The sequence below is a fragment of the Paramisgurnus dabryanus genome, chromosome 16 (genome assembly GCF_030506205.2).
Source record: "Paramisgurnus dabryanus chromosome 16, PD_genome_1.1, whole genome shotgun sequence".
Classification (NCBI taxonomy): domain Eukaryota; kingdom Metazoa; phylum Chordata; class Actinopteri; order Cypriniformes; family Cobitidae; genus Paramisgurnus; species Paramisgurnus dabryanus.
This window is the reverse complement of record NC_133352.1, coordinates 28,862,415-28,887,840: the sequence shown is the minus strand read 5'-3', so window position 1 is coordinate 28,887,840 and position 25,426 is coordinate 28,862,415. Positions and strand designations below refer to the sequence as shown.

At 36.4% G+C, this 25,426-nt stretch overlaps 2 protein-coding genes across 2 annotated transcripts; one reads left to right on the top strand and one right to left on the bottom strand.

The window, feature by feature from the left end:
* Positions 1 to 8,791: 8,791 nt before the first annotated feature.
* Positions 8,792 to 9,995, top strand: LOC135763463 (Golgi-associated plant pathogenesis-related protein 1-like). The gene is made up of 4 exons (XM_073812097.1): positions 8,792 to 8,798; positions 8,924 to 9,133; positions 9,334 to 9,411; positions 9,838 to 9,995. The coding sequence occupies exons 1-4, from the start codon at positions 8,792 to 8,794 to the stop codon at positions 9,993 to 9,995; spliced, it is 453 nt and encodes a 150-aa protein (XP_073668198.1).
* Positions 9,996 to 15,502: 5,507 nt separating this feature from the next.
* trim35-27 (tripartite motif containing 35-27) lies at positions 15,503 to 22,468 on the bottom strand. The gene is made up of 6 exons (XM_065270761.2): positions 22,000 to 22,468; positions 21,338 to 21,433; positions 18,284 to 18,514; positions 17,253 to 17,275; positions 17,049 to 17,167; positions 15,503 to 16,850 (listed from the first exon to the last, which is right to left on the bottom strand). Exons 1-6 carry the CDS (start codon positions 22,402 to 22,404, stop codon positions 16,306 to 16,308), a joined length of 1,419 nt encoding a protein of 472 aa, XP_065126833.2. The 5' UTR covers positions 22,405 to 22,468; the 3' UTR covers positions 15,503 to 16,305.
* Between the last annotated feature and the right edge of the window lie 2,958 nt (positions 22,469 to 25,426).

Below are 25,426 nucleotides of genomic sequence, written 5' to 3'. Positions count from 1 at the left end.
TTGATTTCTTTATTTGTAAACATGAAAGATATAATAAATTGTGAAATTAATTATTAACTCAAATCTATAGAAATATATCTTGTATAATGAATACATTTGTATGTATGCATAATCTAAAATAATTACATTAAAACTTAAAACATGGCATTAAGTGTTATTGGTGTCACAAAAAAATTTTCTGTTAGTTTTGTTTCTCTCACTATACCATCACGAAAATCACTAAAGTGCATATCATCTAAAAACTTCAAATAATCTGGAGAAATCCCTGTGTGCAAGGAACAAGGGGAAAAAGAGGGGTTTTGGGGACAGGGTTATCCAATACTCCAGCAACTGGTTTCCTCTGTTCCCATGCACAGTACATATATACGGGCTGGAGTCGTAAACATGGCCCTGTCCCAACTTTTTAAGATATGCTGCTGCCTTCAAATTATACATGATTCTTTTATTAAAGGTGCTATAGAATAAAAATGTATAATTACTTTGGTATAGATCAATAATAAGAGCTCTGCACATAGTAATGACATACTGTATTGTGAGCCTCAAACGCATTTGTTTTCTCATTTTATCAAAACCTTATGCAGGCAAAAGACTGACATCACTGTCAAGATGTACGCCCCCAAAATTAAATTACACATTAAATTAATTACAAAGTTGTTAATGAGCAAGTACTATCTGATTCATGATTTTACATTTCCTTTGGTGTGTGTGTATTATGTTAACAATATGCTAAAAGTACAATCCCAAATTAAACAATGACGCAATTTATCGTTTCCAATGTAAATCCCTTTTGGAATACAACAAACACATGGATTGTAGGCAACAGTGACTTCCTGGGCCGGTTGACGTGAAAACAACAGTCAGTATCATAATTCCTCCCGCTTTTGACTCTCAGTCTGAGAGTTAACCCCTGTCAGCATTTCATTGTGAACACATTGTATTATACCAAAAATGTTTTTTTAGCAATGAAATAGGTGCACTTTAAAATGCTAAAAACAAAGTTGTGACTGCTGAGTTAGTGCTACATGTTAATTCATGCTATATGCTAACTGTCAGGATCCCGAATCTTATTTAGTGTATTTTGTATTTTGTCTTGTTTCTGGTGCCGGGATCCTGACACCCCCGTATACGTGTTTGTGTGGAGAGTCATGTGGTCTGTGTTTATGTTTTGTGTACCGCATGCTCTCCTGTCTTAAGTCTTGACCCTGCCCCCTCGTTTCCTTCTTAATTATTCATGATTCCCTTCACCTGTTTGTCATTGTTCCCTAGTTTAGTTTTCCCTATTTAATGCCATTGTGTTTGCTGTCCTGTGCCGGTTCATTGTGTATCTATGATACCGTCTCGTGTGATCTGTCTTGTCTTGATTATTTTCTAGTTCTGTCATTGTTTGCCCCCTCGAGGGTTTTTATGTTACAATAAACGTCTTCTAGTATGAGCTGTCTGCGCTTGGGTTCTATCCATCACCACACCCTGACAGAATGAACCGGCCATTCTGGAACCCAGCAGACAGCTCTTTTGTTTTGTTTTTACCTGATGTCGTCGAGTCTGCTGTTGTCCGTCCAGTCCTGCCTTGTTCTGATGTCTGTCCAGTCCTGCCGTTGTCTGTGGAGTTGTGTTCCTGTGGCCGTGCAGTGAGCCCCGCGGGTGTGTTCCTGAATGGTGGCGTCTTCGGTAGGGCTACTGGTCGACGAGCTTCGCGGGAGTGTTCCTGTTCAGGGAGCTCCGCGGGACAGATCCGGATCGACGAGCCCCACGGGAGTGGGCTGGTCAGTGAGTCCCGCGGATAAGTGCCGGGATGGTGTGATTCGTGGGAGGTTCCTGGTCGGCGGATCCCGTGGGAGGTTTTGTACGTCGGACTGTCGCCGCGACGGAGCTCTGTTCAGCGAGCCCCGCGACAGAGGATCGGCCAGCAAGCTCCGGGATGCTCACTGGTCAGTGAGCCCCGCGAGCGTTCCTGTACGGCATGTCCTGTGTCCTGTTTGAGGTCGGCGGGACGAGTGGTGCTCGGTTCCGGGCCCACTTCCTGGGCGGAGACCGTCTGTCCCGCCTTCTGTTTTCGGGGGTCCGGACATTGGGCACTGTCGGCCTTCTGGCCGTTGGACTTTGTTTATTGTTTAATGTTTTGTATTGTTGTGTTGGGATGCCATGTGGCATCCCTTAAGGGAAGGGTAGTGTCAGGATCCCGAATGTTATTAAGTGTATTTTGTATTTTGTCTTGTTTCTGGTGCCGGGATCCTGACACCCCCGTATACGTGTTTGTGTGGAGAGTCATGTGGTCTGTGTTTATGTTTTGTGTACCGCATGCTCTCCTGTCTTAAGTCTTGACCCTGCCCCCTCGTTTCCTTCTTAATTATTCGTGATTCCCTTCACCTGTTTGTCATTGTTCCCTAGTTTAGTTTTCCCTATTTAATGCCATTGTGTTTGCTGTCCTGTGCCGGTTCATTGTGTATCTATGATACCGTCTCGTGTGATCTGTCTTGTCTTGATTATTTTCTAGTTCTGTCATTGTTTGCCCCCTCGAGGGTTTTTATGTTACAATAAACGTCTTCTAGTATGAGCTGTCTGCGCTTGGGTTCTATCCATCACCACACCCTGACACTAACGTTTAGGGTGAAGTTCTTCTATTGATTTATAGTAATGTTTTGCAGGTCCATACTGAAAGTAACATTTCTTTGTAAACATGAAAAAACATTAAATGAATTCTTAACTCAAATAATGGACGTCAAATAATGGATGTTTCTGAGTGGTAAAACTGTTCATTAACAATTTCCAAACAATTTGTAAATCTGTATTTTCAACACAAGCTCAATAATAGTCCCCTTCACACATACAGTCTTTACTGGTAATTTACTGGTAAATTACAGTTAACATGTCATGTGTGAACAGAACCTTTCCGGTAAATCAGTGCTCCCAATTTACCAGTAAGACAGGTTGTAAGATTACCAGTAATTTACCGGTAAGCGCTATGTGTGAACGAAAAACATAGGATTACCGGCATTTAGAACGGACAACGTCAGACCGCGCTGATAGATCAGGCCAATCAGAACGTTTTTAAACAGATGACGCGTTTACCACCGCACTGTTTACGTTCGTTTCCACACCCATGCTGCTTAAAGTCAAGCACAACTGAAGTTAACATCCACATTTCTTCAAAGTTGTTTAAAACAGCTTACCATATATATGCCAAATTGTCGACGTCCTTAGCACACCCTCGGTGAAGCCTAATGTGCAAACACAGGCTCCGTTTGACGCCGCCTAGCGCAATGTTGTTTTGTCACGAGCAACTTCGCGACCGTTTGCCACAGATGTGAAAACAACAAAATACGGACCGACGATATTAAGTCATAACCCGCCATTGTGTACAAATACAACACGGAGCTCGCGGCCGCGCGCCACAGGTAACTTCCGCTTTCTCTCCGAGTTTATTTTGATACTGATGTGTGAATGATGTCTTACTGGTAAAAAGACGTAACGTCACTGCATGTGTGAACAGCACATTTTTGTATTTACTGGTAAATTCGTTCTGGTAAATTCATGGTAATTTACTAGAATTACTGTGTGTAAGAGGCTAATGTCTCCTGACTAATGTGAGCTACTGACATTAGCCTTAGAGCAGAGCCAATCAGGGCAGAGCTCAATATTATTATTCATGACCCTTCCAAATAGGGCAAAAATAGACTATTTTATTCAAAGGACGAATGACATTTTCAACCAAAAATACACTGAAAAGTTTGCAACCAAATACACTGAAAAAATGATTCATTTTTTTATTAAAGCTACATGTAAACTATTTATTTTATTTTATTTTATTTTACTCATTTTTTGTTTTAATGTAGCTTAAATAAATTGATTGCAACCACTTACCTTAAACATTTAGTACATTTAATGAATCATTTTTTTCAGTGTAATGGTGCCCCGGATAAACCTCAAAGGCTACGATTAATAGAATGACATAAAGTTACATATGGATGACAGGGTGGTAATCAAACTTTAAACAGTATTCAGCCTTCAGGTAGGCCTACAACATTTCTGCATGACAGGTAAGTGATCTGCACAAAAAGTGTAGCCTACTAATTATAGTGTAGTACCAAAAAATTACTTAGAACATCATAGTAAAGGAATTTTTAAAACTGACGCTTGTTAAGCAATGAGTTGGCTTAAATTTTGTTTGGAGACGTTTCTAATGTAAAAAATGTAAAGAATGTTGATTTACATATTAAACGCATGTTGCTTAAACGCCAGGTGAACTGGGCATGTACTTTGTGGATCAGCTACGATCAATGATGGTGCTGCCCCACAGTGGTTCTGGGTATGATTTTGAACTAAGTAGTTGGTACCCATGCAATGAAAAAATCTTATATAATTACTTTTTTGTGGATACTAAATAAAATTAGCCCTCAGCATGCTAATGATTATTTTGTTGACGACTTTCATGCTCATTTTTGCTCAACATGGCAAACTGAGTAAATTGAACAAACTATTCAAAATTAAACAAGCATGCATTGCATCATGTTCAAATTGAAGGTTAATATTATGAAAAAAGATGACTGTTTTAGTGTTGGTGAACTTTATTTAAGCTTTATTTAAACTTTAATGGATGATGTTTGTTGGTTGTTACCGTGATTAATGTTTATTTGTTCAGTGTTAGAATCTAAATGATGCAACAGAATGATTAATGAAAATGCACAAACATGCATTCAACACAAACTGCTTCAGAAGTAACTTGACCAAGAGTGTGTAATATAATAATAGGTTCAGCCAACAAAGAAATATTTTGTTTTGTTATTAATTATGTAAATATTATTGTTTGGGCCAACTTGGGACTTTAACAGAATCCTTTAAGTTGGGTGGACTTCAGTACCTGTTCATTGAAAAAACTGCTAACTATAATTACTAAAACTAAACGCTGTTGTTACTCCATCAACTATTCTAAAAAATCTCAGGACATGATTTTATCTTTTCTTTGTAACTGAGATAAGAGTTGAATCTTTCAGACACAGAAAGACAAAAATCACATATACTGTAGGTTACTGTACAAATTGAAAGTGTCGATAAACACTTAAAAATTTACGTTGAACAAAAACAAAAAAATTGTAAGTGTTAACAATTGTAAGTAATTTTTTAAGTAGATCCAAATTTCACTTTTTTACAGTGAAAGCACAACAATGATGAGAAGAATACACAACATACACATAACATTTCTAAATAAACCAGACTACAACACAACTACAAACAATCTATCATTCCAATATGATATACGACAGTCTGTGGCTTTTCTCCTGAGGCTCAATGTCCACACAAACTGAATCTGACAGCAGGTGTTTGTCTCATTGATAAATAGACTGCAAGTTTTTCTGCAAAATAAACACATGGTTTATTGCCAACACAACTAAATTAACAATTAACTAAATATATAATATGTAACTGTTATAAACTCTCGTGTGTTTAAATAAATCTATAATGTTACTTTTGTGTAAGAGTTCTGCTTTAACATCTGCTGATAAACTGGCGCCATGACAGTACGTTTCCTTTGAACACTATAATGGCTAAGCATTCTTCTTAAGAAAATCACAGTGCTTTGTATGTGCAACAAATGTGACTTTACAGTAGCTACTCTGATAACAAAATCAAACTTCCACCCACCAGGCCCAAAGACAATCCTTGCCCGCAAAAAAAAAAAAAAAAACGAACTGACATTAAAAATTATCTTACTACTCTAAACCCACCCATCATGAGAACGTATTAAACAGATATTCTCAAATTTTCTTCAAAACAAATAAACAGATTTTTTCCAAACATTTTGCGCAGACATAGCAAATAAGATTACCCAGTCAACAATTTGAGTGAAGTCTCAGTGAAGTCACCATGAGCTCACAAGATCCTCATAATGTTGTCGCAATGTGTGGGTTGCGGTAATCTAAAAGTGTAACCACACTGCACACTCACTGTGAGCTCATACTACCCATAAAGCAAATGATGTACAAAGTTCCAGATGTCACTCAGGGGCTGTTTACACTTGGTATTAACATGCGTTTTCATCGATCGGATCACAAGTGGACGACGTTAATGCCAGGTGTAAACGGTGTTCAAAACTTTTTGAACGCGTCCACTTTCGACCACTTTCAACCACATTCAGAGGTAGTCGAAACCACTTTCGATCGGATCGCTTTGGAGTTGCGGAACGCAATGTGGTTGAATGTGTTTGAACACCAACATGCGACCGCCTTCTCTCCGCCCATTTATCTAATCTGAGGTATTAAACACAAGTTTAACATCTTTTTCTGACTTCTGGCATGAACATACGGTGAACAGCGCTATTTTTAGCCTTTCATTGATAAAACTACTGCGGGTGTTCTCCGTAGTTTCGTTTTGAAAGCGTGAAAGTTGGGCGATCCTATTTCATCAATTGCGCTGAAAATTCAGAGAAAGCTCCAACAAAAAAACATACAAAACACTGTGCAGCATGTATACTTGCTAAACAAGCAGCGGGCTCCGACATAATATAAGTTTGCGTCCATATAAACTCATAATTACTCCCGCTCGCGTTTGAATGACAGCAGAGAGACTCGCCCACCGTCTCACAGACCACCCCCTCACACCCTCATTCAGGACAGATGCGGTCGAAAGTGGACAAAAGAGACAGATTTAAATACCAGGTGTAAACGTAATGATGTCTCTCTCGTCCACTTGTGATCCGATCGATGAAAACACATCTTAAAACCAAGTGTAAACAGCCCCTCAGAGAGCTAATATAGTTTGCTGAAACATGTTGCCGAGACATCAGAATTTAATGGTCCCGTTTTTTCTGTGTTTTTCCAGCTTTGATTGTGTTTACAGTGCGCAATATAACATGTGTTCATGTTTCACATGTTAAAAAAAACGCGGTATTTTTCACACAATTGATTTATCTTTATAGCGCTGTTTTCACTGTCCTCAAAACAGCGGATTTCTTCCTTGTTCTATAAAATCCCTCCTTCAGAAATACGTATCGAGTTCTGATTGTGTAGTTTGTTTGTGATTAGACAGCAGCTTAGCTTGGTGTTAGCTTAGCTGGCGACTGACGTATTCCTGTGGCCGGAGGTTAGTCAAAAAACTGTTCTACTGACGTCATTAATGCAGGAAGTAGAGGGCTGTAGTCAAAACCGGCTGTTCGCTGCATATCACATCTTTGTAAAGTGTCCTCCAGCTCAACACAGCCAAAACCCAGGAACTCATTGTTGATTTTAGACGTGGGCCATTTCCTAAAACACCAGTACAAATAAATGGCAATTCAATCACAATCACTGACTCTTTTAAATTCATAGGAACACACATTAGCAATAACCTGAAGTGGACAACTAACACTAATCAAATCATTGCAAATGCTAAACAAAAACTTTACTTTCTCAGACAGCTTAAAAAATACCGGATCAGACATCAGCTCCTCGTTCTGTTCTATTCCGCGATCATCGAGTCCATCATTACATCATCAATAACAGTATGGTATGGTAGTACAGATAGCCAAACAAAGAAAAAACTACAGCAGACTGTAAACAAAGCATCCAAGATCATAGGGAAACCACTGCCTTCAGTCGATTCCCTCCGTACATATCGGACTGTAAAGCTGGCAAAGAAAATCAATGACCCCTCACATCCAGCGAATCACCTTTTTCAGCTCCATCCCTCAGGGGGCGCTACAGGTCACTCTTTACCAAGACCAAACGCTTCACAAACAACTTTTCCCGATAGCCATCAGGATTCTGAACTACTCTCTTTAGTTTAGTTTTTCCTCTCATACAATATGGTCATGTACCCACTGTATCTTGTATTGTTACATGTTGTGAAGTGTACTATCTATTGTTGGGTTACACTTTATTTTGATAGTCCACTTTAGACATTCTACTAACTTTAAATAACTTTGCAGCTACATGTCAACTAACTTATAATAGTTTGCAACTATATGTCAACTAACTGTCATTAGTGTATTAGTAGACTGTAAGGGTTGGGGTTAGGGAAGAGGTTTGGGTTAGTGGAATAAGTTGACATGCACCTGCAAATATACTTATAGACAGTTGAATGTCTGTTGAGATATCATCACAACAAAGAGTTAGTAGATATTAAGGAGACAGTCTACTAATTCTCTAAAGATTGGTAGTTGATAAGTAGTTGCAAAGTTACTTATAATTAGTAAAATGTCTAAAGTGGACTATCGAAATAAAGTGTTACCCCACAGTGTACTATCTATTGTTGTTTGTAATGTATGATGATGTAGAGCTTAAACACACTGCACCGAAAACAAATTCCACCGGCATTGTCGTGTGACTAAATAAACTATCTATCTATTTATCTATCTATCTATGTTGAGATTGTGATTACAAGATAATCTCACAAAAAAGTGCCACAAGAATGATGCTTAAAGTTTCCGGGGAACTACAGACACAAGTTGAGATAACTGGAACATAAAATTCTTTGGAAGCAGTGGACTTTTTTACATTGAGAGAGATTGAGCTGAGGAATGTTGATGTTTGGTCTGGGGCTTTTAACAGGGGAGATGGGGCTTTTGACAGTATATATACTGTATACACGCACAACAACACTTGTGGACAACTTTGCATCGACTGAACCCAGCGTAAGCAGAGACATCCTTACAACTCTACAAGAACAGAAGGTATTATCATGATCATGATGAATAATCACTTGTGATACATATAGGATCTGTCTGCTGTAAGCACAAAACTGTATGTAAAAATATATTCAATGTTATTCATATTAACACATTAATTGCCTTTTTTTTACAGTGTATTCTTGGGAGACCATGGCAGGTGGGTAAACTGTTTTTTTTTTCATATTTCTACATTGTTTAAAAGTAAAGTAAAATTAAAAACACAATTATAGTGTCAATTAAAAAAAAAACACTAAGCACTGCTCTGTGATTGATTCTCAATAGATGAGAGCTACAAGAAAGTGTTTCTGGACACCCATAACCAGTACAGGAGGAAACATCAAGCCCCGGACCTGAAAATGAGTGAGGCGCTGTGTAAATCTGCTCAACAATGGGCAGATCAAATGCTCAGTACGAAGACTCTTGGACACAGTGACACAGACAATGGGGAAAATGTATTTTATGCTTTTAGCTCCAGCCCAAAGCCACAGACAGGTAACTTCTGTATCTTATTACATACATATACACAGCTTATATATACAATCAAACCGAAAAATTATTCAAATTATTTTTATATTTTTTACTAGTGGGTGCAGGACACTATACACTTTGACCTGACCGTGTTTTGCTTGTGATATTTTTTAATTCAAGATTAATTTATTCTGACAGTTTAACTTCGGTGGTTTGTATTTTAGGTAAAGAGGCTGTAGACAGTTGGTATAGCGAGATTAAAGATTACAACTTTGGAAAATCAGGAAATCAACCAGAGACAGGTATTGAAAATTTGGTAACACTTTACAATAAGGTTGCATTTGTTAACATAAGTTAATGCATTAGCTAACATGAACTAACAATGAACAATATTTCTACATCATTTATTCATCTGATTAAAGTTTGTGTTATTTTTAAGCATTTGCTAATACATATTTTAAAATTAAATAACTGTTAACATTAGTTAATGCACCATAAACATGAGTAACTATTGGCATTAACAAAGATACAATTGTTCATTGTTAGTTCATGCTAATGCATTTTCTAATGTTAACAAATACCTTATTGTAAGGTGTTACTGAAAATTTCAGAGGTATTAACAATTCATACAATGTCATAGTTACATTAATTTCCAGAAAACTATTTTTTCTTCCTTATAGTTAGTTATAGTTATTTCTTTTTTTTAATATTGTATATATCATTTGCAGGACACTTTACCCAAGTTGTGTGGAAATCAACTACAGAGGTTGGAGTAGGAATGGCTACTGATGGAAAGACTATTTTTGTTGTTGGTCAATACAGTCCTGCTGGAAACATGACCAATGCTGGTTACTATGAGAAAAATGTTCTACCTGCATGCAAATAATGATTCATTTCTTTCTTTCTTGCATTTAAACATGTTTGAATTGTAAACATGAAAGATATAATCACTTGTGAAATTTATTCTTAACTCAAATCTAAAAAAAAATATCTTGTATAATGAATAAATTTGTATGTATGCATCTAAAATGATTTCATTAAACATGAAAAAAACATGATCATTGGTGTCACAAAAATGTTTCTGTTGGTTTTGTTTCTGTTGTATCTAACTATTCAATCACTGAAATCACTAAATGTCCCACCATCATCAGTGCATATCATCTAAAATATTCAGACAAGCTGGAAAAATCTCTCTCTCTCTGTGTGTGTGTGGGGGGGGGGTACATTTTATATGTTTTCTATGCTCCACTCTAAATAAAATATGGGTTTATGAGATTTGATTTTTCTGACAGGGTATAGTTTCCAACCAAATAATGGTGTCCCGAATAAACCTCAAAGGCAACAATATTGCCTCTGCAATAGTACTGCTTTGCTGCATGTGCCTATTCGGCGGGCAAGGGATCTTCACAAAATTTTTTCATTATTCTCTTTCTTTTGAAACAGCATATGTGACTAAAATACATTTGCATTAAAGAGTGCAAAACAATCCGGGAGAGCCAATTATGGGTATCCTTACAACAAAGGAGTGTACTGGAGCCATAATCCTTAAAGGAACAGTATGAAAGAAATGTATATCAATTAATCATAAAATGGCCCTGATATGTCACTAGACATAAAGAACTAATTCTCATTTCAAATACTTATATCACGGACAACAGGGGTCTGGCCAGGATATTGTCATTTAAAAAGTGGAGTTGCAGCCCTCAACTGATGTTTATGTTGTCATTTTGTATATTGGCCACCAGTTGTGCAGTACCAGTTTTGGCCACAATCCTACATACTGTTTCTTTAAAGGAGTAGTTCACCCCAAAATGGTCCCCATTGACCTGACCATAGTAATTTTTATTCCTAATATGAAGAGTCAGTAGGGTTCCCTATTCTTGTTAAACATATTAGATCGCTTCTGTTTTTTTTTGTAAAAATAGCTTTTGACAAAGGCATTTTCCTCTCACATACATTCAGATATTAGAGTAAAAAAAGAACATAAAACAAATACTAAGAATAACAATAACATGCTATGATTGCACATACCGGCAAATGGAAACAATCAACCAAGTTTTCTGGTTTGGTCACGTGACGTTCGACGTGTGGACCTCAGTTTTTTGGTGGACTACTCCTTTAACCTCTTCAAACATGGCTCAGAATCAACTCAACCAGCCCCCACTAGTGGTAGGAAACGACAATGCACATTTAAAGAAAAAATAACAATCCCAGCTGCTATTTTTCTAAATACAACTCAACAACAAAACCCACACAAACAAGCATCTTTCTTTTGGAACAGTGCAAGTCTGATCACGTCTCAGATAAACATCATAGGCTGCAATAGAGCCCCAAGTATGACAGCAAAGATCACGACTAATCCTGTGCACATACAGTATGTGGACAATAGACGACGGGGTGGTAATTAAACTTTAAACAGTATTTAGTCTTCAGGCAGGCCTACTACATTTCTGCATGACAGGTACTGTAAGTGCTGCACAAAAAGTGTAGCCTACTCATTATAGTACAAAAAAGTTACTTAGAACATCAATAGTAAATGTATTTTTAAATTGATGCTTTTCAAACAATGAGTTGGCTTAGGTTTTGTTTGGCTTAACAATTGTGGAGACGTCTCTAATGTAAATTTTTTTTACCTTATACATTTGAGCCACAAGTTTTATCACTAGAGGGAGCCAGTGTCCTATATTCATAACGTGAGGTGAACATGCATAAAACATTAAAAAACATACCAGAACTTCTTAGCACTGTCTATGCTTCTTAGTTGTGCTGTGCAGCATCAGCGTTGTTCAATTGTTGGTTTCAAGGTTAGTAGCAGCATTGTGATTGGCCAGAAATTACATTTTTTTTACAGTATTTTTTCCAGATCTTTGAGTGTTGTTAAAAAAAACTTGGGTTACACATTAATGCATCAACAAAATCAATATTGTGCAATGCATGTTATTTGAGTAGACTGCATTCATAGATTTGGCAAACACATTTATCCAAAGAAACGTACAGTGCATTCAAGCTATACATTTTATCAACGTCTGTTCTCTGGGAAAAAAAGCTAAAATTTCTACCAGCACAATACTCTCCCAGATATATATTACTGCAAAAAATGTTTGTTTACAACAAGTATTAATGAGGGCGCATATTGTTGATTGAATCTTTGAGAAGCCTTGTGTTAAACATTCAGTTCTGGTTCTTTTAAATGTAGCTATGTATCTTCTACATGTTCATTAAAAGCAACAATGATGATTAAAACTGTGAATAAAAATATTGTTGACCAAAATAATAAATTATGGAAATGATTTGCCTGCTTAAAATAAATCCACATTGAATCATATTTTTTTATTTATAAAAAATTACCTAAAGCAGGGGTCCCCAACCTTTTTTCATCACATACCGGTTTCAGCTTTAAAAAAATTTTGCGGACCGGGGGGTGAGATTGGGTGGGGGGGTGGTGAGTTGGGGTTGCTGAGTTGCTGTTCAAACGTGCTGAAAATCCTTCTTTTCGAAATTTACGTTTTAAACAATAGTAAAGATAACAACCATGCATTAGGAAAATTAATAATTGCTTTATTTAGGCTATAGTATATTTTCTATAGACGTGTAAAACCATATTTTGGCGGATTGTTTTTTACTTTCATTGTTTTTACTAGTTTGCCTGCCCATTAAGTCTTAATAATTAATGGAACCTAAACGAACTTGGCTTGCTGTTCTCGAAGGCAGCTCGAATCTTGGTCGGGCTCGAGACCCAATTCCAAGAAACAGAAGAGAAGAAAAATGCAGTGAAGGAGGAGAGATGCCAAAAGAATTGCGGCTGGGCGCAGGGCGAGACTCACGTTTACCATGATTAATGATGATTGACAAGTTTAGGTTTCTTTCAAACCTACGTTAAAAGTGTAGCCGTTAAAATATTATTAGCCTAATAGTTTATTTTGATCATGGTGCTACGATCGATGGATAATTCTGAAGTTGTTTTAAAGAAGAATAAAATAATTACTTTTCAGTCATTTGGGCTGTCACACATTTGAACGTCTCCGCATATGTACATCATTGCGACGTACATTTGCAAATGATTCATAAAGTCATACCTCCGCAATTCTTTGATCGATTGTGTTTTAGAAGTACTGTATGCTCAAACTCTAATGACAGCAATGTGATCGCTGATGCGCTGGTAGAGAGAGAGAGGCGGAGAAAAAGAGAGAGAGCGCGGCTCTGTTCAAAAGTGGAAATGATTGATGTTATTTGAAGTCGGCTCAGTACAAAATACCCAATTAAGCTATTACGTGGCTATTATACACATTTTTTCGGGACGTTCTTGCGACCCGGTGGCAACTTGTCCACGACCCAGTACTGGGTCGTGACCCGGTGGTTGGGGACCTCTGGGTTAAAGGACCACTGTGTAGTTTTTTAGCGGCATCTAGTGGTAAGACTGTAATTTGCAACCAACAGCTCAGTCCACAGCACACCTCCCTTTCGAAATGCATAGTGCGGTAGCCGCCACAGGACAAACACGTCATCGTCTGAGACAACGTTGTGACAAAACACACCCTATAAAACATTTTGTCCATTTAGGGCTACTGTAGAAACATGGCTGCGACTTCCATGTAAGGGGACCCACGGTGTATGTAGATAAAACCGGCTCATTCTAAGGTAAAAATAAAAAAACATTGCAGTTCATTATGTAAGGTCTTATAATATAGTTATGTATATTAAATTGCATTTCTGTCAAGAGATCCTTCTAAAAGTGACACAATGCACCTTTAATTACATAACTTAATTGCTGTTTTTGTTCAGTTATGTGGCGGTTTCCCAGACAGGGCTCATCCCAGTCCCAGACTAGAATGCATGTTTGAGCTGCCTTAATTTAAAAACACCTTGTACAGATATATCTTAACATATATCAGTGCCATTATTGTGTCTCCAGATGCACACCAATATTGCTTTTTGTAAGGTTTGTTTGTAAAAACCACTTAAATGTTTTAATATAACTGCAGCATTCACTGCAAAAAACGATTTTCTTACACTGAAAAAAAAATTATTAATTCAATTCAAGTGGTTGCAATCAATTTATTTAAGCTACATTTAAACAACAACAACAACAAAAAACAGAAAGGCAAAACAAAACAAAAAAGTTTTGTTTAAATGTAGCTTAAATAAATTGATTGCAACCACTAACCTTAAAATAATTGAGTAAATTGAATGAATATTTTTTTTTTCAGTGTACTTAGTATTTTTGTCTTTTTTTAGTAGAAATATCTAAACATTCTTAAATCAAGATGTATTTTCTTGATAAGCAAAATGACCTAAGAAAATATGTCTATAGTGAATTTGTGCTTAAAACAAGCAAAGAATCTGAAGAAAATACTAAGAAAGTCATTTTTGCAGTCTAGTCCTGGATCAATCTAAACTTGTCACGACACAGGTAGGAGAGACAGGACGCAAACGCAAGGTTCCAAATAAATAACATTTAATAATAAAAACACGAGGGCTGACAAGGTGAATACAGAAACTCAGGAACATGAACACAGGAAACAGACAGGGTATCGAAGACAATGATCCAGCAGTGAGCAAACAGAAGACAGAGGTATATATACACACAGACTAAATGACAAACAGGTGTGATGAGGCAGGTAATTAATCAATGAATGTCCAGGTGATAACAATCGGAACAGAGACAAGACATGACACGGATTAACCGTGACAAAACTCTGTCCAGGAAACCGCCCCAAAAAGTTCACGACAATAAACTAAAGCCTACTGTAACCCTACTTTTACACTATTTATTACTAAATTGTGCAAGGGATAATATGGAAATGTTTTAAAAAAGATATGACTTACATGAAAGAATTTTAATAAACTATAATGCAATTCCAGTAATACCTGTTCTAATAATTTAAAGGGAACATATTATGCAAATCTGACTTTTCCATGTTTAAGTGCTATAATTGGGTCCCCAGTGCCTTAGTTAACCTAGAAAATGTGAAAAAGATCAACCCAGTAACTTAGTTTTGGTAACTTATTTTATATCTTAAAAAATTTGTTTTTGGGGTGGTTTCCCGGACAGGATAAGCTAGATCTTTGTTTAACAATTAGGATCTATAACTTAGGAAATATAACTTTTTAACAAACATGCATACTGAGTGCATTTTTAAGGCTAAACAAAGGGCACTGATGTATTTTAAGATATGTCAGTGCAAATTGTTTTCAGTTTGGATAGCTGTCCGTGAAACTGCCCTTTATTAAAGTTTTAAAGCATGTGATGTAGAAACTTTCAAAACTTTTCCTAAAATTTCTCACATGATAAGTACACAGATATGTTTTGCATTTAGCTACTGCTGGTACTGGTGTAACCAGTGTCTAAGAGTCACAGTTACAGTCTAATTACAGTTATTGTGTTGCCTTTTATTAGAGGTTCAGAAGCAGAAGTAAAATGCCAAAGAGCATGTAAAGTCAAAATGAGATTGACAAGTTTTACAGCAGAAGCCACAAAAAGGCACTTAAAATGCTTAAGGATAATCATGCACTTGTTAATTACAATTCGAATTCTCTTTAAAGTCTGATTATTTACCTAAATAAGCTATCAGTACTGTTTGTCTAAAAAGTATTTAAAATTTAGTTTTCTAAAGAGTTTGCTATTTATTGTTTGATATGGCAATATTACTGACTATTTTGAATGCGACCAAACCAAAAGTTTAAACTTAACCTAAGCTCAGGAAAAACATCACTGTAAAAAAAGATAAATAGTATAAGTATGTCAAAAAATTGTACCTACCTATTTGTAAGGAATTAAGTTTTGCATAATGCCTCAGGGTAACAAACCTCTTATCAGTTTGCAAACATAAAATGGAAATAATAAAGGAGTTACTTAAAAAATGTGTAAGGTGTATAATTTACAGGATATGCAAAAAATTCTAAGAATTGCACCAAAGATAATTCTAGGACACAGGTGCCGAAAATGTTGTTTGTATGTCAACAGTGTCCAAATGATAGACTTTGATGGTTTGGAGGTATTGCAACATTGCAGCCGGACATTTGTCACGCTACACAAATGATTCACATAGCAGACATAACTTAAATTTTGAAAATGAACAGTTAACATAAAATTTGTACTAACAGCTATAAACAAAAGTACAAACATATTTGATTTTTGAGAAAAAAAAAACAAATCCCTTCATGAATTTAATTAACTTAAAACTCGACCTTCATCTTTATACTTCCTCTGTTCCTGTGACAGGTACTTGAACCGGCAAGATCCTGAGCGCTTCGGACGGACACACGTTACAAAAGTACGGAAAGACTCTCTCAGTGAACGTATGCCTGAACGTGTGGATATGAGCGTTAGTGAGAAGATTAAAGAAGGACATTTCTCCACTGTCGCAGTTCAGCCGGACTCTGATTCTCTGGACTTTCTGTTTTAATGTGAGGGGCATCAAGACTTCCCCTGATACTCCCTGGCCATATTTCCCATTGTGATAACCTATGCGCCATAAACCGGAACTGGGTGGATGATCTCTTGTCTTGATGGCGGATTCAGAGATCATTCCCAAGGCCCAAGTTGTGTTGTCCCCAACTTCCACGTCCCAGTAGTGCATCCCAGAGCAGAACCCTTCGGAACCCAGGACACTCGTGTACCCCTCACATGTTTCTGTGTTACCTTGGGCCTGCTGACTCCATGGACCGAACATCACATCGGTCAGACTGTCTGAAAGATGTAGGCATGGGTGGGCAGTGTTGGGGTCTAGGATAACAGGAGCTGTAGATGGAAAAATAATAAATCAGATGAATAACTTTTAAGATACTTGTTGTAAACAATACTTTAATGGCATTGTTGAAAACATAAAAAAATAATATGTGAAAATATTTGTCAAATTCCAGAATCATATTCAGAGACTATGACTATTTGCTCCACTGAATAAAGATTTACTCAAATTACATCTTAAATTGCACTCACTGTATTTAGTGACAGTCATCATTTTCTGCAAAACTCTGAACTTCAGATTTCCCAGATGCTTTGCAACATTAATCGATACTTCTGGAAGCTTCTCTAGACATGAACTTGTAGACTGAGTACTATAAGAACATCAACAATTAGACTGTGCTTCATCTGAGATCACCACTTAAACAGAAAATACAAACAAGAAACAAAGCATCTCACCGTTCACATGGACCTTTGTAGTTCTTGTAGAAATAAAGACAATAGAAACAAGAATAAATAAAAAATTAATTTTTATAATAAATCCATTTCAGATATTGTTTACATTCACATTTGCAGACACTTTATCCAAAGCAATTTACAGTGCTTTCATGCTATACATTTACATATTTGTTCATTGGGAATTAAACCATCAACCTTTGCACTGCTAAGCCATTTAGCCAGTAATGAAAATGGCTGATCATTTGGCTCATAACTTAATTAGGAAATGCAGCATAATTAGTTTAAAATGGCAAGACTAGTCTAACATTTGACAGCAATGACACAAATGAAAGATCAGTTACAGTGGCATTTTCTGTCAAAATGTAACCCTGAATTTTCCTATTAATTTGAAAGCTATTCTAGAATGCATTAATGTGACCCTAGACCACCAAACCAGTCTTAAGTAGCATGGGCATATTGGTAGCAAAAGACAAAAATACATTGTGTTCAAATGTCAAAATTAGCTATTTTTCTTTTATGCCGAAAAATCATTAGTATATTAAGATCACATTCCATGAAGATATTTTGTAAATTTCCTAAAAATGTATTTTTGTAAGTGGATGCATTTGCTAATAACTTTATTTGGACAACTTAAATTTTCTCTTTTTTTTGCACCCTTAGATTCCAGATTGTTAAATTGTTGTATTTCAGACAAATAGTGTCCTACAGTATCCTTTCAACTCATACATTAATGGAAAGTGTTTTATTCAACTTTCAGGTGATATATACATCTCAATTTAAAAAAAGTACACTGTAAAAAAATTAACTAACTAGACAGTGGATTAAATTTACTTAAAATATAGTGCCTCATTTTTGCATCTACTTTTTAAAGTAAATTTTACATGAAATTTAAAAAAAGCATTTTTCAGTGTACCCTTATGACTGGTTTTGTGGTCCAGGGTCACAATTTTTCTGAACTCCATTGTGTCAAATGTAAAATAAAACTCAAAATAATTAGAACCTGAATAGAAGTTATAAAAAAGTGGTCTTACCAGCAGAAATGAGATGTTTTGTGACTCCATCTCTTCTTCAGTGGCTTTAATTCTCTCTATGAGAGATAACAGTTCATTGTTAATCTTTAGTATTTGCTCATCTAATATCTTCATCTTCTGCTCCTCCTCTTCCTTCAGAGCAGCAATCCTCATTGCCTCTTCATTCCTTAAAAATTGGTGAAGGTCATTGAATTCCCTCTTTATGTGTGTTTCTGTTTTCTCAACTTGACTCTGTAGAAATGTGGTAAAAAGATAAAGTTTATGAAATTGTTACACTCTTTACCCGTATAAGTTGAGTTTACTAGAAAAAATTTGTGGAAGCCTGTTGCACTAAATCATTTTAGTTTTTACAGAGGGTGAAACTAAACAGGTTAAGTTGTATTAACATAGAATATTTGGGTGTAGCAGGCACATCAAGTTGGCATTAGTAGTCTTTACTAAAAAGCATTAGTTCACTGATATGAGCATACTGTATGTTTTTAAAATAACTTTTAAGTTAAACAAAAAAAAATTGTAAATTTAACTTAAAATTTCTAGTTCAGTAAATTAGTTTTTAAGTTGATTTAATTTTTTTTTCATAATTTGCTCTATTCCAACATCTCCAGTATTTCTATTTTATTTATATTACTTAAACGGTATTAAAACACAAAATTCATGAGTGACTATAAGAAAATCACTGAATAAACTTGCGTTCTCCACAGAAACACATACAAAAACAGAATTTATACATGGGCGTCGGAACCATTATACGTGGGTGGGACAGGACCCACCCACTTTTTAAGACCAATGATAATGGACCCACCCACTTTTTCTCTAATTTGGCGCATTTGTCTGTTCACTTATCAAAGCGCTGTTAGTCCAAATCCATTCCACTAGAGCAGGGATCCCTAACCTTTGCTTTTTTTACACCGCGGACCCGTTTCAGCTTTACATAATTCGCGGGGGTGAGTGGACGCTGAGTTGCTGTTCGAACAAAGTGCTGAAAAACCTCCTTTGCCAAATGTTTTAAACAGAAGTAAATGTCAAACAACCATGCATTAGGAAAATTAATAACTGCTTTATTTATAGTATATTTTCTATAGACGTGTAAAACCATATTATAGCGGATTATTTTACTTTCATTGTTTCACGAGTTTGCCTGCCCATTTAGTCTTAATAATTAACGGTAAACGAACTTAGCTTGGTGTTCTTAAAGGCAGCTCGAACCTTAGGTCGGACTCGAGCCCCAAGTTCAAGACACAGAAGAAAAAAAGAGGAGATGATGAGGAGAGATGCCAGAAGAATTGCGTCTGTCGCGGAGGCACAGAGATCCCGTTTTGCTTTTAATGATAATTTACACAGCACTAAATGTGGTTCCTTTCAAACGTTAAAAGTGTAGGCTAATCGTTAAAATATTATTACTGCTGTAAAATAGTTTATTTTTATTATGGTCCCACGATTGCTGGATAATTTTCAAGTTTTTTTTTTCCAGAAGCCTGCAATTACTTTTCATTTGCGACATGAACGTCCTCACGTCCTCACGTTAATCGATTGTGTTTTAGAAGTACACATGCTCAAACTCTTATGACAGCATTGTTTCCCGACGAATACCATAAAATAAAGTGATCTCATTTCCAGAATCTCACATTTATATTTCTCTAAGAGAGAGAGAAAGAGAAATTGGGTATAACAAATAAAAAAGGTATACAAAAGTTGTATCAGTTTACCTTCATTCGTTTTTCTTACCTTTTATTTCCTCAAAATAAAAAATAAACATTGTAGCCTACTGTCAGCAGAGTAGAGAAAAAAAATGACACAGAGAAAGATAAATGAAACATGACATCTGTCATTATTTGCAAAATATTTAAAGGGCTATTACCAGAATTTCGACCGTAATAGACTACTGTCTTTAATTTAATAAACGCAAATGTTCAGGCTAATTAAAAGGAAACATGAAAATGTCATCTATTGCAGTAAATGTATTTTTCGGAGGGGGGGGGGGGGGGTTATGTGGGGACCCACCCACTTTTCTTTTGCTTCCGACGCCCATGAATTTATACATGCATGGTAGTACTAACAAAATGTGCTGAATAGTGTTCATGCAAGTAAACACTTATCACCTAAACGGTGATTTCACAAAATTATAATTTACAACAAAATAACATAAATATTATAAGAGCTTAAACCTGTATGACATTTTATTAACAAATATTTAAGTAGTTTAAGTTCTTATTTTGTGATAAACCATATAATCAACATATTTAGGCGCAAAGGATGGGTATTTCTCACAACATGTGCTGATAATTTTAAGTTCAGTTTATTTGAATGTTTTAGTTTAATACATTTTGTATGCTTAAAAGTTTAATGAGCTAAAATTTTAAAGTATAAGCCAAAACACAAAATATTAAAGGAAAACACCACAGTTTTTCAATATTTTACTATGTTCTTACCTCAGCTTAGATGAATTAATACGTTCCTATCTTTTTTCAATGCATGCACTCAATCTTTGTACAGCACGTCGTGAATGTGTTAGCATTTAGCTTTGCCCCATTCATTCCTTAGGATCCAAACAGGAATGAATTTAGAAGCCATCAAACACTTCCATATTTTTCCTATTTAAAGACTGTTACATAAGTAGTTACACGAGTATGGTGGCAAAAAAGAAAACTTGGCATGGTTTATTAATGGAAATTTGAGCAAGAGGGGGAGTAGTCAGGGGTGATGATGTTACTGCGTGCCGAGGTCGATGTGCTGCAAACTAAGTGCTCTTGCACCATACAAAAATAGCCATGTTTTACTTTGTGCCATCATACTTCCTTGTGTAACTACTCTTGTAACAGTCTTTAAATAGAAAGGAATGAATGGTGCTTGGCTAAATGCTAATACATTCGCAACGCGCTGTACAAAGATTAAGTGCATGCATTGAAAAAGATAGGTATGTATTAATTGAGGTAAGAACATCGTAAAATATCGAAAAACTTGGATGCTTACTTCATTTTTTAGGTAAAGACAAGATCTGGTAACAACGTATCCCTTGTGTTTTTTTTAAATAACAGATTTTTAAATGTTATTTACCTTTACGTGCTTTGCTGTTTGATTGCAGATGAATTTCTCAGATTTTAAGAGTTTGAACTTTTCTTGTAAAGACTTCAGGTTTGTTTTGAGAGCCTCCTGCAACAGACATAATTAAAAATGAATGTTTGGTAGTAAGATGAATGTAACAAAGAGAATTTAAGAAAATTCTTCTAAGAGCGATCTCTAAAGAAAATTTAGCTTTGTTGTCACATTTCTTTTTAGTCAGCGTTGTTTCAGAGCAGAGTGCTCTTTTGGAGCCCATTGCAAAACTAAAGCTCTGTTTAAAGCATCAAAACAGCCTGATGTCTGTGACTCAAAATAAAAACTTTTCATTATGATTCTTTTATATGCGGTCTGGATTATCTGAACAGCCTCTACTACATCTTAATCTTCACTTATATGAGACTGGGGCTAGTTGTCACAACACAAGCACTGCATCTCGATGACAATGAGGTTTTGAGTCCGTGTACACGAAGGCTTCTTTTCTCTAGTAACTGATTTCAACACTTGACTTAAATATTTTATGCAAATGAATGACAGGTTTTAATTGTGACATTTAAACACATTTTTTAAATCAGAATTCATTAGTAAAACATTACAGCAAATTTTGACCATGAATTATTAAAAACAAGGCAGAGAGTGCTTGATTCATCAAAATCTACCTTGAGAGTCTCTGCTGTCTCATCCACAGGTCTGCATGTGTGGTTGATGTGCAAATCAACATTCAAACACACGCTGCACACAAGATGCTGATCCTCCAGACAAAAGAGCTCCAGTTTCTCTCCATGGAGACTACAAAAAAACTCGGTCTCTGCTGACAGACACTTCTTCTTCTCATGTAAGACAATCTCACACAGGTTCCTCAGGGCACGATTGCACGGAGGATGCTCCATGCAAAAATCTGTCCGGCATACGGGGCAAATCTGTGAGCTGGTGTGCACCCAGTACTGCTCCAGACAGGCCGAACAAAAGCTATGAGAACACAGCAGAAGAACAGGATCTCTGAAGATCTCCCGGCAAACAGGACAGAGAAGATGCTCCTCGAAATTATAATCTTGAGTCCCCATGTATCTAATGGTTACCGGTGTACGTTTGCCAGAATGATGTTCTTAACCCTATCGGTCGGTTAAATCTCGCTGTTCTGCTTTGCGAAGCATGACGGAGAGATTAAAATACTGTTAGGTTGTGATGTCACTCCCCCTCTAAAACAAGTTATGCCAGAATCTTTCCTAAGAATCTTTATGTTTCTCATGTGTTTTAATAGTGTGCTTGTTTGTTTTTCCATTTGAATCATAAATAAGGATTCCACAGAAGTCAAATCTATTTCCTGGCATGATATGTGACCTATATGGGCTTCAGAAGGAAGATTTTGTAATAGTTAAAACTGGATCAGTGCAACTTTTTTTCGAAGTATTGCATTGTGGCTGACATGGAAAAGATGTCAGGTTGTTCTGTGTCAACCTAAATACAATTAGACATTAAGAAATGGTAAAAGATTTAGTCACTAAAGCTATACAAGACTCTGGAACTGATACAAATGATCCAACTTCAGCTGTTCCCCTGAAGGGAAACAGACATTTAATTATGAAAAGTAACACATTTCTAAAGTCGCCGTGAACTCTGTGACAGGTTGGGTATTACGGCAATGATGAAACAGGGAAATAACATGCATGCAAATTAATCTTAGCACTGAAAAATTAGCACAGGTAAAGTTCTCCCCCCACATTGTTGTCCAAAAAGCTTTTAAAAATGTCCTTATATGTAACATTTAGGTACATGTATGTATACAATTTGGTACTACTAATGCTTCTATTTTTGAGATACTAATATGCACTCTTTAGTATAAAATATATGAGCTCTTATGGTGCAAAGCTGTACTTTTTGAAACCCAGTGACAGCTGGACCATTTGTTCTGACAGTGTTGAACACACATGAGATACAAATAAATAAATAATGTTTATACTACCACCAAGTACAAGACATCATTTGGATGTTGTTTATTGGGATAAATGAAGTCATGGCTTCATTTTGCCCAAAAAGTCTTAATTATGTCCTGTGCTTGGTGGGAATCGATAAAAAATAATCACTATTTGCTCAAACAATGTATTTAAGGTAAAGATCTGAGGTGTAAATCACGTATGAATATTCAATTCTCTAAATAAGCATTTTTTTGTCCTCTAGGGGGAACCACTTCACTGAGTGTGACTGAAATATTTTGAAGGTATTTACTACTTATAATTTCACATGCCTCAGGGCCCTATGAAATGACCTCATGAGAAAAGGTGGTTCTCTATTGATCTGATGTACCAAAGAAGCCAGTTATCAGTGACGTTTAGCATTCTGTAGGCGTAATGGTAAAAGACGCATGCTGGGGCAAAGAATAGAGGAAACAGGAAACAGATGTAATTAATGGCACTTCGAAGGGCTATGTGTTGTTTGGCCCATGTTTGAATGACAAGTATATTGCACCCTAAATTTTACAGCTGTTTCCTATTGATTAACATGCACAGCACTCCTGTGTGATTAAGCAAATGCCGTACTATTTTATCTGTGTTTAAGGGCTAAAAATGGTTTGTATGGCAGGGAAAGGACAGTTTGGAAGACAGAAGTGTATTAGAAATACTTTTGTAGTGACTACGTACACCATGTAATTTGTACTGAACACACCCACTTAATGCTCTAACTGTTGACGAATTTCAGGAAAGATCCATGTCACTTGACCTCAACATTTGAAAGGGAATAAAAAACATATTTTTAGAACAGGGGGGTTCATACACTGGGATGCACAATTGAATAACTAGTAATTAACTCTCCCTTGCCAGCATTTTAAAAAAAGTTGCCAGCCAGCGCTAGCATTTTTCATGATTTTCACAAAAGTTAAATGCCTTCCAGAAAACGTTCTTCTTTAAATATATAAACATACAATATATCAAATGAAAGAACAGACCATCTGCTTTCATCCTACCTTCATTAGTTCTCTTTTTATCACCTCTCCAATATGGGTATAGGTTTCTCCAAAAACACCCAATTTTGAGCAAAAAGCTGAGATAAATCAATTTTTGTGAAAGACTTTTAAAAAGAGATCAAATGCAAAGCGATCTTTAACACTCTGGGGTCGACGGTGGCGCGGGCGCCGCAAACTCTTTATTTTTCAATCACTCCGCAAAGAGACTTAAATTACTCTGCTGATTTTTGACATACAGATATGATTTATACATCATTTCAAACGTTAAAGTGTCTAGTTTTTTCTGTCCACTCCCAATAAAAACAGAATGTTGTGCTTTTCGCAAAATTAAGAAAATAAACATGATGCACGTTCTGTTCTCTCTCCCTCAGTGAAGTCCTTTCAGAAACGCGTCAGAAAAATAAACTGTAACTTAACGAATACTTGGTGTAGAAACAAAAGATAAATGTCTACATAATGCTTGGAATGTCTCCTTTTAAATGATATAAGTGAAATTGAAAACAGATATTGTCATTCGGTGTAAACTGTATGAGAAGGAGGAGAAGTACCGTATTTCGCCAGTTACCTCATTATCTGTAATGAGATCGGATCGCCACACCCCCGCGCCATTGAAGTGAATGAGCAGAAACATCCATATGCATGACTCGTGCCTCCTGCAGTCAATGGATATGCAATCCACAATCCAGTCTCTCCATTCCTTGTTGTTCCATCCGATTGCACCAAACATGACATAAATCCTTATTTCCTTGCGTATGTGTGTCAGTATCTCCAGACGCGAGTGTTTTCTTTGTTCTTCCGTCAAACAGTTCACGCGATTGGAACGCACATACACAAACACGCGAGTCAGGAAACTCGACGCGCTTTTTGGTATTCTTATATAATGCGCGATTCCAAACAGTACAATCCTTATTTAGTTGCGTCTAAGCGCATATCTCCGCACAGCAAGTTTATTAAACACAGGATCACTCGCGTGTGCACACATTCACTGCTTTCATGATCAACACGTGAGGTAATGGCGGCGGTTGTAAACAAACATTGATACGTTTACCACGCGTGTCCCTTGTTGTGTTTCTACTATAATGATTACAAATACACAAATAAGAGTCCAGACAACGATAGGCAGT